General features: G+C 35.6%; 1 protein-coding gene across 1 annotated transcript in view; it reads right to left on the bottom strand.

Annotated features, from left to right (window-relative positions):
• LOC121313551 (calcitonin gene-related peptide type 1 receptor-like) overlaps nt 1-19,850 on the bottom strand; it is an 88,335-nt gene that overhangs the window by 34,718 nt on the left and 33,767 nt on the right. The window contains exons 2-6 of the mRNA XM_041246232.1: nt 18,791-18,879; nt 9,728-9,890; nt 6,156-6,266; nt 4,707-4,819; nt 3,578-3,669 (exon numbers count right to left, since the gene is read on the bottom strand). Of these exons, the coding sequence (XP_041102166.1) occupies nt 3,578-3,669; nt 4,707-4,819; nt 6,156-6,266; nt 9,728-9,890; nt 18,791-18,841 (530 nt within the window). The 5' untranslated portion in view covers nt 18,842-18,879. The remainder of the gene's footprint in view (nt 1-3,577; nt 3,670-4,706; nt 4,820-6,155; nt 6,267-9,727; nt 9,891-18,790; nt 18,880-19,850) is intronic.

Raw genomic sequence — 19,850 nt, forward strand, 5'->3', positions numbered from 1 at the left:
TAAAGCTAAGGTTTACAATTTTAGAAAAGCAAACTATGAAGGTATGAAACAGAGACTAACAGAAGTAGATTGGAGTAAAATAGAGAAAACACCCACAGAAGAAGGATGGTTGTTCTTCAAAAATGTAGTACTAGAGGTGCAAAACAATTACATCCCTAAAGTAGACAAATCTAAATGTAAAACTAAATTGCAAAATGGTTTAATAGATCAATAAAAAAAAATATTCAGCGAAAAAAGGCACTTTACAGAGCATTAAAAAAGGACCAAAAAGAAAGTACACAGAAAGAGTACACAGAACTGCAAACGCAAGTCAAAAAGGAAGTTAGAAAGGCCAAGAGAGAAATAGAAATGAACATTGCTAAGGGAGCTAAAACCAATTCCAAAATGTTTTTCCAATATTACAACAGCAAGCAAACATTCAAAGAGGAGATTAAATGTTTAAGAGATACAAATGGCAAAATCGTAGATGAAGAAAAAAAAATAGCAAATATGTTAAATGATTACTTTTCACAAGTTTTTACAAAGGAAGATACTGACAACATGCCCCACATGTCATCCAGTTCCTATCCAGTTTTAAATAACTTTAGCATAACTGAGGCAGAAGTGTTAAAGGGACTAGGAGCTCTTAAAATAAACAAATCCCCTGGGCCAGATGAGATCCTCCCAGTAGTACTCAAAGAAATGAAAGAAGTAATTTACAAACCGCTAACCAAGATCATGCAGCAGTCTCTTGACACAGGGGTGGTACCGACAGACTGGAAAATTGCAAACGTAACACCGATCCACAAAGAGGGAAACAAAACTGAACCAGGTTACTACAAACCAGTAAGCCTGACTTCTATTATATGCAAACTTATGGAAACTATAATAAGATCCAAAATGGAAAATTACCTTTATGGTAACAGGGTCCTGGGAGACAGTCAGCATGGTTTTAGAAAAGGGAGATCTTGTCTAACTAACTTGCTTGATTTTTTTGAGGATGCAACATCGATAATGGATAATTGCAAAGCATATGACATAGTTTATTTAGATTTCCAGAAAGCTTTTGACAAAGTCCCGCACAAAAGATTAATTCTCAAACTGAACGCAATTGGGATTCAAGGAAACACATGTACATGGATTAGGGAGAGGTTAACATGTAGAAAACAGAAAGTACTGATTAGAGGAAAAACCTCAGAATGGAGTGTGGTAACCAGTGGTGTACCACAGGGATCAGTATTAGGTCCTCTGCTATTCCTAATCTACATTAATGATTTAGATTCTGGTATAGTAAGCAAACTTGTTAAATTTGCAGATGACACAAAAGTAGGAGGAGTGGCAAACACTGTTGTAGCAGCAAAGGTCATTCAAAATGATCTAGACAAGATTCAGAACTGGGCAGACACATGGCAAATGACATTTAATAGAGAAAAGCGTAAGGTACTGCACTAGTAAGACCTCATCTTGAATATTGTGTTCAGTTCTGGTCACCTCGCTATAAAAAAGATATTGCTGCTCTAGAAAGAGTGCAAAGAAGAGCGACCAGAATTATTCCGGGCTTAAAAGGCATGTCATATGCAGACAGGCTAAAAGAATTGAATCTGTTCAGTCTTGAACAAAGAAGACTACGTGGCGACCTAATTCAAGCATTCAAAATTCTAAAAGGTATTGACAGTGTCGACCCAAGGGACTTTTTCAGCCTGAAAAAAGAAACAAGGACCAGGGGTCACAAATGGAGATTAGACAAAGGGGCATTCAGAACAGAAAATAGGAGACACTTTTTTACACAGAGAATGAGGGTCTGGAATCAACTCCCCAGTAATGTTGTTGAAGCTGACACCCTGGGATCCTTCAAGAAGCTGCTTGATGAGATTCTGGGATCAATAAGCTACTAACAACCAAACAAGCAAGATTGGCCAAATGGCCTCCTCTCATTTGTAAACTTTCTTATGTTCTTATGTTCACACTACCATACTTCACTGTAGGGATGGTGTGTCTTGAGGCATGGGCAGTGTTAGGTTTGCGCCACATATAGCGCTTTGAATATTGGCTGAAAAGCTCTATCTTGGTCTCATCTGACCAAAAAATCTTTTCCCACATCGCAGCTGGGTCACTCTCATGCTTTCTGGCAAACTCCAGACTAGCTTTCAGATGGTACTTTTTGAGTAACGGCTTCTTTCTTGCCACCCTCCCATACAGGCCAGTGTTATGCAGAGCTCTTGATATGGTTGACTGCTGCACCATTACTCCACTCCCAGCCACTGAACTCTGTAGCTCCTTCAAAGTGATTGTTGGCCTCTCTGTGGCTTCTATCACAAGTCTCCTTCTTGTTTGAGCGCTGAGTTTTGAGGGATGGTCTTTTCTTGGCAGTGCCTGGGTGGTGTGATGCAGCTTTCACTTCCTGATTACTGATCCAACTGTGCTCACTGGGATATCCAAACACTTGGATATTATTTTGTACACTTTCCCCAATCTATGCATTTGTATTACTTTATCTCTAACTTCTGCAGAATGCTATTTGGTCTTCATTTTCCTTCAGATTCACAGCCTTACCAATGATCCTTCAACAGTGGGGTTTTTATCCAGAAAATGTGATAGCAACTTTAATGGTTCACAGGTGGAGTCCAATGATAAGGTAATTGTTTCCTCGTTGGGGGCAACTTCTTTCATCGGTGCAAACTGGGAGCTTCCACAGCACAGGGGTTGAATATTTATGCAAGCAAAATATTTCAGTTTTTTATTTTTCTTAAAAATATTTCCCAACATAAAACCAATGTCACCCTACACTAATTGATTCTGAGTTTCAGTTAAAAATAAAATATTAAACAGAAGAAAATTTCAATGTACCATTTGTAATTCAGTAATATGAGAGAATTGGTCAGGGGTCTGAATACTTTTGCAAGGCACTGTATATCATCTGAGGCCTCCACTACCTGTAAAGACCACAGGTTTCACTGACTGTAATTCACCTGAAGTCTCCACTATTCTAGCTAATGAAAAACGGGTCTATAGGCCCAATTTTGATAAACACTGAAACAATTTAACATGCTTTTAAACAGAGTAAATGCTGGACACTGGCGAGGTTTAATTAACGGTTACCAATCCATGGAAAGAGGGAAGCACAAAACATTAGCTTATCAAGAGATGTGGAATGCTTTTTACTGGACATGTGTTTTCTGTGATTTTTCAGTAATAACAAAATGGATACGTAACTCAGAGTTATGTTGTCAATATAGTATAACTGAATTAGATTTTCTTTGTATTAGGATTAGTCAAAGATAAATTGATTTAGCAAAGCCTTGCATCCCTTTATGAAGGTAGAACTGTATATACATTTGATACTATCCTTTGCATTTCTGTCAACAAGTAAAATAACCATGAGGCATTATCCTAAAATCTCTCCCTTGAAAACAACAGCAGCAAGATTGCCTTTAAATCTGAATTGTGGATGGACTTGTTAGGTGTCAATACTTATATTATATTTTGTTTAAAAAATAAGCACTCTGTAGAGTATTAGGCTTGCAACAGTGCAGCACAAACACTATGAAAATGTGAATGGTAGAGAACACCAGGCAATGATGTTATAAAGTATACTTACTTGAAATAGAAGAATATCCCCAGGGAAATCAATAGAGAAGCTATGGATAAAGCATGACCGACAATGGCCATGTAGTAGAGTATGTACGCCATCTGAAAAAAGCAGAGAAAAGCAATATACGTTTCAAGTGCCATTGTTCTGTTTGTTTTTCATTCCAAATTGTGGTGCTTCTGAATTCAAACCTCATGAAAGGCAAGGGACTACACTATCTTCTTACATTCAGTAAGGTCAGACATTTACAGTACTTTACAATGGGGAGTTTCTGTAATCACACCTCTTTCATATTTTTGTTTTAAATGACATTTAAGTTTTACGTCTAAATCAGTTTTAACAATACCCACAAGATATTTTCCAATATTCCTGGTTCAGAATTATAACTCTGACCACCCATGCAGCATTCTCCTTCTTTACCAGTCAGGTAGAGAATGTGCACATATCAATTCTCACTCGAAATGACACAGCTATATATATTCTACTAAACCACTGAGTTTTTTTTTGTACGTTTTGAAACTTTCTGTTCTTGTTGACTCATAGTCATATGTAATTTTTAAGTTCGTATTGGATATACTGAAGAAAGGTATATTAAAGCAACCTAGATAACACTAAAGTTCATGATAAAGTGTTTGTAGAAACGTTAACTTTTGACCAAAGAATGATTAATTTGTATGTACTCTAGTCCAGCAGTTTTCGTATGCGCAATTATACAACAGTTTCAATAGTTATTTTTCACAACAAAGATATTTTATTTCCAATTTTAGAAGCAAGCTATGAAGGAATCAATAGCTTTATGCCTTCATTTGAGAGGAGGAAATACTGATAGAGGCAGGCAGAAAGCCTGCAGTGCTCAATATCTCATGAATATTAGAATTTTGAGATTTGACAATACTTAAAACATCTCCTATGTATGTGACAGTATACATGTTTTTATGGCCACAAACAGATATATTTATTTCTCATAAGGCATAATAAATCTCTGTCACTATTTATTCTAAAATATAACATTTAAGTACAGATTGAAAGTCCAACACAGTATATTGTAATGGTGTTAGTTGCTCTACTACAGTACTGCATTGGTTTTGTGGTTTTCAAACAGTATGTCGGGTATAGCCACCTCTGTTTGAGACTATACCTTTAATTTGTCCGTAGTATAGGCAATACAGAGGGTATAGTTGGACCATGTTCTGTTACTTTCAGGATGTCGAAACCAGCTGCCTGTTTCATCACAGAATTTCGTTGCCTTTTCTTAAAAATAAATAAATAAATAAAACAAATAAAAACATTATGTTAGTTTTATAGAATTATACAGACTGACTAGGCAAACGGCATCCTTTAAAGTGTTTTATCTTTGCATATCTGATGCAGAGCTTGGTTTAAGGAAAGTTAATCCCCAAACCACTTACTTTAGATTTCAATGCATCTTCTTTTCCATACATTGTGCCCCACAAAGCTATACAGAGGATACTTTATGTACGTTCATGGAATGCTGTGTTTATTTCACTCATGACGATAGCTGTACACATCAAGTCTTGTTGGTTGTTCATACCACCTCATCTGTGGGATAAATACTGGGCTTCATCATGACTCATTGATTATGTAAATACATATGTATCCATTTCATCCACTGTATTCTTCACACAAATGTAGTTATGACATACTGAAAGACGGACAGGTTCTTCAATATATCCCCAGATGACTTGTTCTAAAGAATGTCATTATTATGTTGCATCACAATTACATAAAAGTTATCTTGGATATATATTGAAATGTAACATACATACAGTATTTAAAAAACAGATATGAAGGCACATATATATTATATATATATATTATAATATATATATTATATATATATATATATATATTATCCGAAGATTATAAGGAAGATTATAATATTCTAAGTAACTTGTTCTAGAGAACGTAACTATGTTATAGATACAGTAAATGTAAAACTCTAAAGAGTACGATAAACAGCATTATTCAGTTTAACCGTATAGCATGTATGTTTTTCAACTGTAATGAAGTCAGAAAAACTGGAAACCATGTATTGTAGAAAATGTGTTTACCGTATGAGGTGGCCTATTTCTCAGCAGAAGTACAATAATGTTTTAATTGTGTACAGTATTTAAATTATATCCAGATGTAATTGCTGCTGTAATGTACTGGAATAATCTAGCAGTGATTTGAATACGTTATTCCTTGAATAAATTGTCTTATTTAGTGACACAGCCTCTGTGCAGTAATATATTATGCATGGTTATATTTAGACCAGAAAACAAACAAACAAAAAAAACCTTTGTACAATGAGCTGAATGAGATTATTTTTATTAAAATATTTTATTTTTAAACTCATTGTTTTTGTTTGTGCTTTGACAACAGGATATGTCAATATACAGTATATTATACATAATTAGATTTAACCTTCTAGTTGTATTAAAAAAGGATGAGTATGCACAGAGTAATTTAAAGACAAAATCATGTATTTAAGGCTTTGTGAAAATGAAACACTGGAAAGAAATATTCTTTAAATAACTGATTTGAGTTAAAGCTTTGTGAATAGGGTGCACTAACAGTGCCTTACCAGTAGAGTCAAAGTCTGGAAAGTAGTTAGGGCAGTTCTGAGAGGTATATGTCCCAGCTGGCGAGTCATCCCAACAAAGCCATCCATCCCAGGTTCGATTACAGTAAGGACCTATTATCAGAAATGATCCATTGTTTATATCACAGCTCCCACGATAATGAAGACAAGCTTGCCAGTGTAATGTTTATCCCCTGTAAAGAACTCTCGGGACATGTTTTCACAGCCTTGGTCTACAGCTGCCACTGTATGTGGCTTCCCTTATAAAAGTTTACTGAGGGAAAAGCATAGCAAAGTGTAGTTAAGCATGGCAAACAACTGGCAAGCATAGCAAACCACAGTGAAAGCATAGTAAACTGCAAACTACCATGCAACCTTAACAATGATATTGCTTGTTGATATTGGACTATATTTAAACACACAATTGAAGTCAGAATGGTTCAAATGTTTCAAGCACCAATGAGTTACTCCCTCTATCTTTGCTAATCTATTTGAATTACCATTGTAACATATCAATATTTACGTTGTTCTAACAAATTACTATAGACATTTGTACCAAATTCATTATGGGGTGCTAATGTCTCTTTAGGTTCATGCAATAGCATTTTAATTGTATCTCTAGCATTTATGTAAGACTTCTATCATTGAGAAGGAGTAAATAATGGTCACCTTGTGCTTGTGCTAAACATAATACCGGTTATGTTTAGCACAAGCAACACATTGCTGTTTAAGTTACAGTAATTGTAACTTAAGGTCTTCACTCTGAAGGGAATTTACATAATTGACAACACAGGTAGCAAACAACTTAAACACATTTTTGGTTCCTTCAATTCCCCTGATTGCTCTCTGATTCTTGTAACACTGGAGTACCCAACAGTATCTTACACAATACTTGGCACTCATGCAGCTCTGAGGTTGCTGTTCATTGTGCAGATGCTTCTGCATCTATCTAATGAGATAATAAAGAGCCACACATTCAAGAAGATTAGCAGGAAACTCAGTGTACTTTGTTTGCAAGAGACATAACGGCTAGCATATGCTGAAAATATCAATACAACATTTTGGTGCTGTGTTGGATTCCCTAATTATATATATATATATATATATATATATATATATATATATATATATATATATATATATATTATATATATATATATATATATATAACACACACACACACACACACACACACACAGACTATAATGACTAACTTTAGAAAGTTTATTATCATATCTATTTGTTAAAAAAAAAAAAAAAAAAAAAAAGTTTTAATGGCTTTCAATGCTTATACGGTAATTGCTGCTCAGAATTATGTATACAAGTGATATACTGTATGTTTGGATTGTATAATATTACAGTAGTCTACAATCAGCAGATGGATATCATTAGTATTGTTAAGTAGATGCATAATCGGGAGCATGCTATCTTAATGAAATGATTGGTGATAGCAGCTCTAGCAATATCTTTACTACCTCGTAGTCGGAATAGTGTGAACCTATTTACACATAATTGTATACATTGGCAGCCTGTTTTCACTATCAAGTGTTCCATAAAACCAAACATGTTATTTTTAGTTTTGGTACGAGATTTTGATCAGATGCTCCAAACAAACCATTGGTTGTACCAACATTTTTCTCGGGTATTTATAGGGATAGTGTTTTAATGCACTATCAGTAAAAATTAAATGCACTACATTTATATATAGTGCATTAATTATGCGTGTGCGTCTATATATATATATATATATATATAATATATATATATATATATATATATATATATATATATATATATATAAATAAAATGTATGGCAGCAATGCGCTTCAATAATTTAGTTACAACTATTCGTTTCAAACTACCTTCGTATGCAAATATACGAATCTCATTATAATATTGAAGTGTCGCGCTTACCATTCATGTATTATCGTTTTTTCCTGATTTACGACTTTGGTTTGTGCCTGTTATTTTACGCATACCTCTCACTGGCATAGATTCAACTAGCTGGTCTTATGTGAAACTTCCTGTTTAAGTGTTTCTGCGCTTTGAGGATTTAGTGGGGTTCTGCTCTTATAAAACTCCATATTGTATAAATATCCTGAAATGAGGTGGGCACCGTTATTCCTTTTTCCTTTCATGTTTCTCTATAGTCCTTGCATTCATTTTTGTTTTTTTTATTTCTTTTAGAAGGTGGTTGCCACTCTTTTTGTTACTTAATTATTTTATTTATTTATTACTTAACGTGTTGTGTTGGATTATTTTATTTTTTATTTTTTATTTTTTCCTTGTTATGTCAATATACTGGTTCATTAATTTTATAGATGCAGTGCACTGATTCTGCTTGGCTCAAGATCGGCTTCCAGTACTATACATCCACAAAAAAGGAACTGATGTCTGCTGTTTTTATAATTATTCTGTAATAATGAATAAAAACTGTGTTTGCATTTTACAATTTCTGACCTGGCCTCTATGATTTTTTTTTTTTTATATAACCAAGGGTTACATTAAGAAACACACCTTTGCAGAGTTCTTTAAATAAACACAAATTAAAATATTTTCTTCTCAGTAATTAATTATGTAGTGCGCAGACAACTGAAATAGGCCAAAAAGTATTTACCTGCTAGCCTACTGTATGTACTGTACTTTTTTCCTTTACGCAACTAAAACATACATAAACTCAAACAAAAGCTTTCTGCGATATTCTAAAACTAACATGGTTTTGAGATATTAATTTGTTAAGTGTGTTCATAGAATTTCACTTATGAGTTGTGACGAATGCATTTGTACTGCAGGCTAGGTTTTGATATATATATATATATATATATATATATATATATATATATATATATATATATATATATATATATTTGCACCAGGGCCCAGTAAATCCTAGCGCTGGCACTGGTCCCAGTGAATTTATTTTGTTATTTATTTATTTCCATGTTTTTTTTGTTTTTTTTGTCCCTTTGAACTGTTAAATAATATAATAATATTTTCAGGGTTTTTTTTCCCATTTCACCAACAGGTCAATTTCATCTTTATAGAAAGCTGTCTTCCTTTTTTTTTTTTTTGTCCAGTGCCATAGTTGCATCAAGCTCGGAGTCAGCAGAAGCCATAGCTCGATCCTGTTATTATTTTCCTACTACTTCTTTCTGTTCGCCATTCAGTGTTGCAAATCTATTTATAATGAGATGAACTGCTTTTAAATATTTTACGTGAAAATCTATGAAACTACGAAATGTAGATATGTATCAATATATCAGAAACTTGTTACACTGATTTCTTAGGCTAAAGCTCACAGACAAGAAGAGTCGTGATGAATACAGTTTCTGAAAACTTATTGTGATGCAAATGATTAAGGTCAAGCTTGGGTGACGACTTTTTAAATGGCAAAAGCTTCGAAGATACACATTTTTTTTTATTTTGAAGATAACTTCACACTGTAAATGTTCTTGTGGTTATAGCAGAAAATTATTGCTTGCCAACTGTATCCCATCACTACCCCCATTGAATAAGTAGGAGCATCTCGTCAGACTAGTAAGCTCTGAAAATGTATACAATAGAAGAATGTTTACCTGTTTTGTTGTATGAAGGATCTCTATACATTTTTTCAAAGCATTTGTACTGAGCATCTATTATCTTTTGTCTTTCTTCAACTTTTTGTGTCCCTATAGGAGTCACTACAGTTCCTATTGTAGGTTCTGCATACATTTCTGTAGCAAGGCCTGGTAGCATCCTCTGTATGAAAAGAAAAGAATGTAAGCAAGGGGATCTCAAACATGACAACAGCAACACTGTTACAGAATATACATGCTAAAAATACACAGTACTGTGTATGGTATAATCCGTGCCTATGTAGCACTCAAGGATGCAATTAATAACAGATTCAATATAAAACCAACACACCTTCTTTTAATTCCCGTGGGCACTAGTTTCTAATGAGATTCTGTTTAAAATGTATGCTCGTCCAAAATATGGAATTGGCTTACAAGCACAACATTTGGTTCATATAACTTAATATGCTTGTACTACTATGTATATACCACTCAATGACTGCATTTTTAGTTATCCTTGGGAATGTAGAATTTCAACCAAATTGCCCCCATGACCTGGTTCTGGCAATTTGCAGCTGGTTGTTGCTTTTACTGGAATAATTTGTAAGCATTTGGGAATAATGATCTAAAATCAAACAACAATGGATGAGCTCAAGTAATGCCCTGAAATGGTTCTCACACATGGTTTGATGTTTGATTTTCATAGCCTTGGTTCTCATAATTAGGCCTAATTAACTCTGGCAGTATATACAGAAGACCTACTGTTTGGATCCATAACAGTATATTAAGAAGGTAAGAAATTAAATATTATAAAAATGTAATTAAATCCAAAGTGTTCTTTTATGCAAAAAAGAATGTTAGTTTTCTTCATATTCATTGTAATACATGTTGGACCTTATTTTCAGCGTTTCCCTCCATTCTTTAATTAACTCTTATATTTTGAACAGAGAAAAATGAACATGTTAGCAAATAACAAACAACATGAGGGTGCTTGGGAGACTATGGGGTAGGTGTACTAAGATGGGCCAGTCGCAGCGCAGACATACGGCAATTTGCATTTTCGTTGCCACACTTAGCAAAGTAAACATGTTGTCATATGTACTAAGAGAAAATATGTTAATGAAAAGAGCCGCAATATACTAATTTAAATATTTGTTGTGTCTTCCTGGCGAGATCTCTAGCATATACAGACGTGTTCAAGTTTGTTGGTGCCCTTACAGCTCATTGAAATAATGCGTCAGTCCTCCTGAAAAGTGATGAAATTAAAAGCTATTTTATCATATATACTTGCACTTTAAAAATATTTGTCCATTCACAAACAAAAGCTGAGAACGAAGACTTGCATATTTTCAAGAAAACCTTTATTAAATAGCTTCAACTGGCAGGTACTGTTGCACATGCTGATTACATTGCATCAGCACTACCAGAATAGATATAAAGCCGTCATAATTTATACCCAATAAAAAATGAGCAGGTGACAATTTAATTTGTTTGGTTCTCCATTCTTGACAAAAAGGCAATAAAAACACTGTAAGAGCTGATGTGGTACTGATTTCCTTATTGAAAAGGGAAATAATAAAACATAAAAAACCAGCACAGGCTTCCTAAAATCCTTACAGTATAACAAGATACCAATCTTTTTAGATGGACTGAGAATAAAGCTTTGGGGAAATTAAGGTTAAAAATATATCTAAGTCATAACACTGAAGGTTTTAATCACTGCCAAAAGCAGTAAATCTGTAGTGTTGAATATTGTTAAAGGTCATCTTTCACTGGTACTATTTTCATGTTTAAAAGCAGAAAAATCCAGAAACTATATAAAACTGAATAAGCAGCTTGTTATGATTTCCTATCATCATTTCCTATGTTTACATGTATTTAAGCAAATACTATTCAATAATTAGGTCATTTAAGTATTTTGCTATTTGTAACACATACATTAAATTTCAAAAGCTAGCAATTCCACAGTGCTTAATACGAAGAAAGAAAGGGAGAGCAAAGTACAATCTGTTGAACTAAAGAATGGGGTAGTGATTTGTTCCAATATATGCATACAGTGGTTTACAGAAGTTTTCACCCCCCTGCAAAGATTTCCCATTTTTATTGGCACTTGAGCGTACTCCATGATGCTTTCAAATTAGACTTTACATGTACAATCTACACAAACTACTCCACATTGATAAAGTTAAAAAATACACACACACACACACACACACACACACACACACATATATATATATATATATATATATATATATATATATATATATATATATATATATATATATATATATATATATATATATATACACACACATACAGTGCCTTGCAAAAATATTCAGACCCCTGGCCAATTTTCTCATATTACCGAATTACAAAGGGTACATTGAAATTTCGTTCTGTTTGATATTTTATTTTTAAACACGGAAACTCAGAATCAATTATTGATTTTATGTTGGGAAATATTTGAAAAATAAAAAACTGAAATATCTTGCATAAGTATTCAACCCCTGTGCTGTGGAAGCTCCCAGTTTGCACCGATGAAAGAAGTTGCCCCAACGAGGAAACAATTACCTTATCATTGGACTCCACCTGTGAACCATTAAAGTTGCTATCACATTTTCTGGATAAAAACCCCACTGTTGAAGGATCATTGGTAAGGCTGTGAATCTGAAGGAAAATGAAGACCAAAGAGCATTCTACAGAAGTTAGAATAAAGTAATACAAAAGCATAGATTAGGAAAAGGGTACAAAACAATATCCAAGTGTTTGGATATTCCAGTGAGCACAGTTGGATCAATAATCAGGAAGTGGAAGCTGCATCACACCACCCAAGCACTGCCAAGGAAGGGCCATACCTCAAAACTCAGCGATCAAACAAGAAGGAGACTTGTGAGAGAAGCCACAGAGAGGCCAACAATCACTTTGAAGGAGCTACAGAGTTCAGTGGCTGGCAGTGGAGTAACGGTGCACCAGTCAACCATATCAAGAGCTCTGCATAACACTGGCCTGTATGGGAGGGTGGCAAGAAAGAAGCCGTTACTCAAAAAGTACCATCTGAAAGCACGTCTGGAGTTTGCCAGAAAGCATGAGAGTGACCCAGCTGCGATGTGGGAAAAGGTTTTGTGGTCAGATGAGACCAAGATAGAGCTTTTTGGACAAAACTCAAAGCGCTATGTGTGGCGCAAACCTAACACTGCCCATGCCTCAGACACACCATCCCTACAGTGAAGTATGGTGGTGGCAGCATAATGCTGTGGGGATGCTTCTCATCAGCAGGGACTGGGGATCTTGTTACAATTGAAGGAAGAATGGATGGAGCAAAATACAGGAAAATATTGCAAGAGAATCTGCTTCAGTCCACTAAAAAAACTGAAGCTTGGGAGGAAATTCACCTTTCAGCAGGACAATGATCCCAAGCACAAGGCCAAAGCAACATTGGAGTGGCATAAGAACAAAAAAGTGAATGTCCTACAGTGACCCAGTCAAAGTCCTGATCTCAATCCCATTGAGAATCTGTGGCACTATTTGAAAATTGCAGTTCACAAGCGTCGTCAAAACAACCTGAACAACCTGGAGCAAATCTGCCAAGAAGAATGGGCCAAAATCACTCCGACACTGTGAGCAAAGCTGGTACATACTTACCCCAAAAGACTTAAAGCTGTTATTGCAGCGAAAGGTGGCTCTACCAAATATTAATGTGTGGGGGTTGAATACTTATGCAAGCCAGATATTTCAGTTTTTTATATTTCTTAAAAATATTTCCCAACATAAAACCAATGTCACCTTACAATAATTGATTTTGAGTTTCAGTGTTTTAAAATAAAATATCGAACAGAGCGAAATTTCAATGTACCATTTGTAATTCAGTAATATGAGAGAATTGGTCAGGGGTCTGAATACTTTTGCAAGGCACTGTCTATATATAAGTAAGATTTACAGAGAAAAACAGATTAATCTCAGTTGTATAAGTATTCAACCCCTTTGCTACTGCAGCCCATATCAGCTCAGGTGCAAACGATTTGTTTGAAAGGTCAAAACTTTAGTGAAATGGTTTCAGCCTGTGTGTACTCAACGTGGTTTAACATGTAGATCATTTCCCTCAGGTATATAAAAACTTCAAACTGCAACTTACTTAGTGATCCAACAAAGCAACCATGAAGTCCAAGGAGCTTTCGAAACAATTCAGGGATAAAGTGTTAGAGAGGAACAGAGCAGGAGAAGGGTACAAGAAAATATCAAAGGTGCTGATTATCCCTCTCAGCACAGTGAAGTCCATCATTAAGAAGTGGAAGATACACCATACAACCTAGAAACTACCTAGAACAGGTTGCCCTCCCAAGCTGAGCAGCTGGGTAAGTAGGAAACTGGTTCGGAATGTCACTCTGAAGCCAACAATGACCTTGAGCGATCTGCAAAGTTTGTCTGAGATGAGAATCAGTGTCCACAGATCAACAATAAGCCTGTCCCTACACAAAGCTGGTCTGTATGGATGGTTGGCAAGAAAGAAGCCACCTTAAATTACGTATGGAGTTTGCGAAAAAGCATGTAGATGATATTGCAGTTTTCTGGTCAGACGAGACAGAAATTGAACTTTTTGGTTTAAATTCCATGTGTTGCATTTGGCGCAAGCCCAACACTGCACATCACCCAGTCAACACCATCCCAACTGTCAAGCATGGTGGTGGCAGCATCATGAGATGGGTATGCTTCTCTTCAGCAGGGACTGGGAAGCTTGTCAGGATAGAGGGGAGAATGGATGGTACAAAGTACAGGCAAATTAAATCTTTGAGGAAAACCTGTTTGAGTCAGCTAAGACTCTTAAACTGGGGAGGAAATTCACATTTTAGCAGGACAATGACCCGAAGTACAAAGCCAAAGCCACACTGGTGTGGCTGAACAAGAAAATAATTAATGTTCTTGAGTGGCCCAGTCAAAGTCCTGACTTGAATCCAATCGAAAACTTATGGCGAGACTTGAAGATTGCAGTCCATCGACGATCCCCAACAAACTTATCAGAACTGCAGCAATTTTCCTGTGAAGAATTTCACCATCCTACTGTGCAAAGCTAGTAGAGACCTATCCAAAAAGACTCATAGCTGTTACTGCTAATGAGTTTAATGCAATACAGCATATGAAAGAAATGTGTCCATTGAATGCTGATGTCTTATGCAGCAGTTTAGCAGCCGTACATATGATGTCACTCCAAATGTTGAAGTAAATGACGTCATACATACGACCACCAAGCCACCACTTATTTCAACCTACAATTGTAAGGGATGAAAACACATTATTTTAAACATTGGTTCTTTTAATGTATGGATCCAGAAGAGACCAATTGCTAAAATTATACAAATATTTTAATTTAATAAAAATTGTTAGCAAACTATTACCAATGGACTTCATTTACAAAAGAGCACTTAATGTAGCTGTAATGTGCACATTAAATAGTGAGCCTAACAGGCACAATAAATGTAAATTTACTGCCCCATTTAAAACAGAGAATGCATTCATTTACATGCACACTATTTGGCTTTTACATACCATAGCATGCACACTACACGCATTGTGAGCGATAATTTAATGCCCAAGACTTACCCGTGACCACTGTGATATAAAAAGCCCCAGCAGTCCATGTGTATCTTTTCATCAGTGGCTTATTGTGAAAGGTGGAGGTGGCTTACACTGAATGAAAATGAGTGATCAACAGACACAGCACTCCGCATGGGACAGGCAGAGGCAACGTAAACTAAAACTGCACGCAGAGGAGTTACAAATTCTAGTGGAAGAGGTTGTTTTGAATTATAATACCTTGTGCTTTATTTAACCAGGTATTATTTGTACCAGTGTAAAGAACTATAAAATCTGAGAAATTATAACAGTCATTCACATTTATTCAACCTTTATATAACCTCTGTTATTTACAGGTAGTTTTCACTGCTATATATGAAAACTGTAATGCAAGTAATAACCCATTGATGCTAGATAGATTTCAGCCCAGAAAAATATGTTTAAATAGTGCGCCTATCAGTGGTTAAAGCCTGGTTTGTAGACAAACTAATTATCGCCCACTTTAAGGTGCACACTATGATTATCGCCCTTTAGTAAATGAATAAAGCACACCTCATTATTTAGAGTGTGGTGCCTCATTTAAATACATTATCATGCATTACCATACAAATCACATATTCATTCTGATTACATAGTATGACACAATAAAATTAGTGTGCGCCATAATATACCCACTATTTCATGAAATCATTAATAAAATTGCAATAGTATATATGGAAATCATGAACGTGCACACTAATTGCAATTATGGTGCACCATAATGTTTAGTGCCCTTTCGTAAATGAGGCCCTATATGTGCTCTTTGTCTTTATACCATAACTCCTTCTTCCAACTCACCAATACATTCTTATAAAATTTTCCTGGGAAAAGACCAATTTTACAATACTTTATTAATGTTAGTACATTGTATTAAACTGAAACTGGCACATAATCTACAAAACTAGCCTTTTATTTTACAAATGGAATTTCAGTCAGCTGTAAACTTACTTACCCAACATCACAGTTCAAATAACATATTTTTTTTTTTTTTAAAGGTTGATTAATGACACATGTACATTAAAATTGCTCTGCATGTTATCAATATATGTATTAGACCAATGATTAATTATATAAACATGATTTAGTGCTGCAAACAAATGTGAAATCCTGGAATCAACTTAAAAAGGTTTGTGTTGATGAAATCTTCCATAGCAAGGCTCCATACTGTGCCTAAAATGGTTGCAAATATGACCATTTTTTTTTTTTTTTTTTTTTGTGACTGTCAGAAATACTGCCTCTTGCTAGCTTTTAAAAAGACTAGTGAGAACACCAGAAATCTCCCACTTTATGTATTTACTTTTTATGTGCAATACAAATGAATATGCCCTTTCGCAGCGCTGCCTGATTTGTTTTTCAATTGCATCATTTTATAACGGTGCTGAAGTGTGATCTATGCGTACTGATAGGCTTCAAAAGCAGTCATGTGTACAGAAGGGAAGGCTCAATGAACTTTGAACCCAGGTGAGATTGTAGAACTATAGGCATGAAAACAGAACGAGTTCATTTTGTAAAATGGAATTTGGCAAGTGATCTTGCAAGGTAAATGCGCAGGCTGCAATCCAGTTAGTTTTGGAGAATGGAGGTGATTGTGATTAATCCAGGTTGAGAATGCTGACATTACCATACTGCTCTGATTTACAGTGCAGGTGGTCAGGGAGACAGGCCAAGCACCACAGGACATCTAGTGAGGCTGACTCAGATTGTGAATAGTTGTATATAGTTCACAGGCTTAAGTTAAGGCCGAATTCCAATTAGTTCAGAGGGCTATGTGAAAGAACACATTGCCAAAAGGCAGAACTACAGGAGATTTGAAGTTCACTGTTAAAGAACCAACAATGTAAAATGACAGCATGAGGAAGAAGAACGGTTCCAGCAGTAGCATTCGAGAACAGGTCCAGCGTCAGAATAGCAGATCACATGGAGGACAGGGGTAGTGTCAGAACAGCAGATCACATGGAGGACAGGTGTAGTGTCAGAACAGCAGGTCACATGGAGGACAGGTGCAGTGTCAGAACAGCAGATCACATGGAGGACAGGTGTAGTGTCAGAACAGCAGGTCACATGGAGGACAGGTGCAGTGTCAGAACAGCAGATCACATGGAGGACAGGTGCAGTGTCAGAACAGCAGATCACATGGAGGACAGGTGTAGTGTCAGAACAGCAGATCACATGGAGGACAGGTGCAGTGTCAGAACAGCAGATCACATGGAGGACAGGGGCAGCAAACCAGTGAGTACAAACATTACATTTCTGTTTTGTATCATTGTAGTGTTTTTTCTTGTATTTTAAGCAGTTGAATATGGAAGCAACCAACTTGCTCATAAAGTGGCGCCAAACAATTGTATCAGTTAGACATTTTTTGGCCTAAGAGCCATTGGCTCCTACGGTAGAAAGTTTGTCTGCCGCTCTTCATAGGCTTCATTAACAATTAAGTATATGAAAGTATAGGAGTCTGATACTTCTGTTTACATCTTGTTCTACAGTATCTAGTATGTAGTCTAATACTATCTAGTCATTTAATAGAACGTGTCACTAATAAAACCAAACAGTTTAAAGTGGACTGTCACACATTGTATACAGAGGCATTTAAAACAATATTATAACATTATTAGTCTCAAATTCAATGGCGAGCCACCAGTTCGCTGACTCATTACTGCTAATTCCAGAACAGTGGACCAAATAACAAAACACCAGCCTGATTTAATTGTAATAACCCATTTAATAGAACATTATCAGGGACTATCATCTCAGGTGTATGGATAAGTAGAGAACCTACCAACCTACTAGCAGGCCAATATAAAAAAAAAACAAAAAAAAAACCATAATAATTAATAATTTAACCCTTTGCGGTCCTATGTCGAACCCTGTCCGACATCATCAAAAAGACGTAAAGTACAGGTCTTTAATCGTTTTTTCTCCAGAAAAAGCCAAAAAAACTTTTCAATGGCTGAGTGAGACCGATAGGAGCCGAATAAAACCGAAAAAGGGCGTATCTCATAGCCCCATGCATTACAGAGATAACAGGGACATAAAAAAAGAGGTAGCGGCTTCTGCATCCAGCGCTCAAAGAATATCACGGACATTTACAGAGCTTTTATTTGATGTTGTAGTAATAAAATAATGACTTGAATCGCATTATTGTTTGGTGATAAAACCAGTGATTGGGAGAGGATTTATCAGTATGAACTCTATAAAGAGGTACGTGAAAAATACCGCAAAGGGGTGGGGCTTGGCTGGAGATACAGTACTGAGTGTCCTTTTGTGATTCAATGCCTTTTAAACCTGTTTTACTCTGAAAAAAATAAAAATAAACAGTGGGTGTAAAATAAACAGGGTGTGTGAAAATAAACTGTACATGACGTGCCTGACAAGCGCTGAATAAATGGACTGCAAAGGGCTAATTTAGTAATATAGTTTTCTATAATTTTTTTTTCTCTAAAATGTAAAAAAAGAAAAATGTCTGAAATAACTTACCAAAATAAATATCGATAATAAAAAGAGCCAGTGTACTGCTTGGGATTCCATTACTGATTGTTCAAGAATACAGCCTCTTTCAGGCAGATCTGCAACACAAACAATTAAAGGTTAAAGTTGACCTCACCAGGGGTTGCCAAACTTTCTTGGCTCAATGCCCCCCCCATGACATTAGGCATCCTGACTGAGGACCCCCTTCCAATGAATCAATACAAACAGAGTACCTTACTTTCATGGCAAACAACATTTTGAAAGAATAAAATTAAGAGAAAAGTAATGGTGAGAGAGGTTGTTCATTTGTACCAGTAGAAGTATTACTGCTTGCACTGTGTTCAGTGTAATTCTTGGACATATGAGAAACTGCTCTATAATTAATGTACTCAGTTGTACACTGCTAATGAAACATAAACCTACCTGTAAAAGTAAGCAGGAGTGGTATGGTTTATTTTATTCATATAGGGGGGAGAAAATATATCAAGAACTTACCCCCCAAAAAAACATACATTGGCCGAAATCAGTGATATAACTACAATGGTGCAAGTGGTGGTCGAAATCATTTTGCAACAGTGCTGCGCAACACAAGCACATTGAAATTCTCCCTTGAGACCTGGCTTTCCGAATAAATCTAATCGAGCCTAGTTGTTAAACCAGTGAACACTGCAGTTGTTTTTTATGGCTAGAAATGTACAAACTCTTCTAAAAATGTTGAAATGGAGGATCTGGGCTGCTAAGCACAAGAAACAGAATGAGAAGTTGGCAAAAAAAAATTTTTTTTTTTTAAACTCAGGAAGGTCTCTATCGGGTAGATGCCCAAGGAGCATTCAGATATACTGACAGATAATGTCTAACATTAATCAGAAGAAATGCAAAATTATACTGAAAAGGTCAATAAATCTGCAATTTAAGATCTGTGTTTAAAATAGCAAAAACAGGTATTGTTTACCACTGATCCTATGGCATCTAAGACCCCAAAAATATTTCTTCAGATTTAAAAAAATGTGTCAGACCATAACTAAATAGGACTGTGGGATAAGGATCTGTCACCCAGTTCAGTGACAGA

This window comes from Polyodon spathula, chromosome 3 (assembly GCF_017654505.1).
Source record: "Polyodon spathula isolate WHYD16114869_AA chromosome 3, ASM1765450v1, whole genome shotgun sequence".
In the NCBI taxonomy this organism is placed as follows: domain Eukaryota; kingdom Metazoa; phylum Chordata; class Actinopteri; order Acipenseriformes; family Polyodontidae; genus Polyodon; species Polyodon spathula.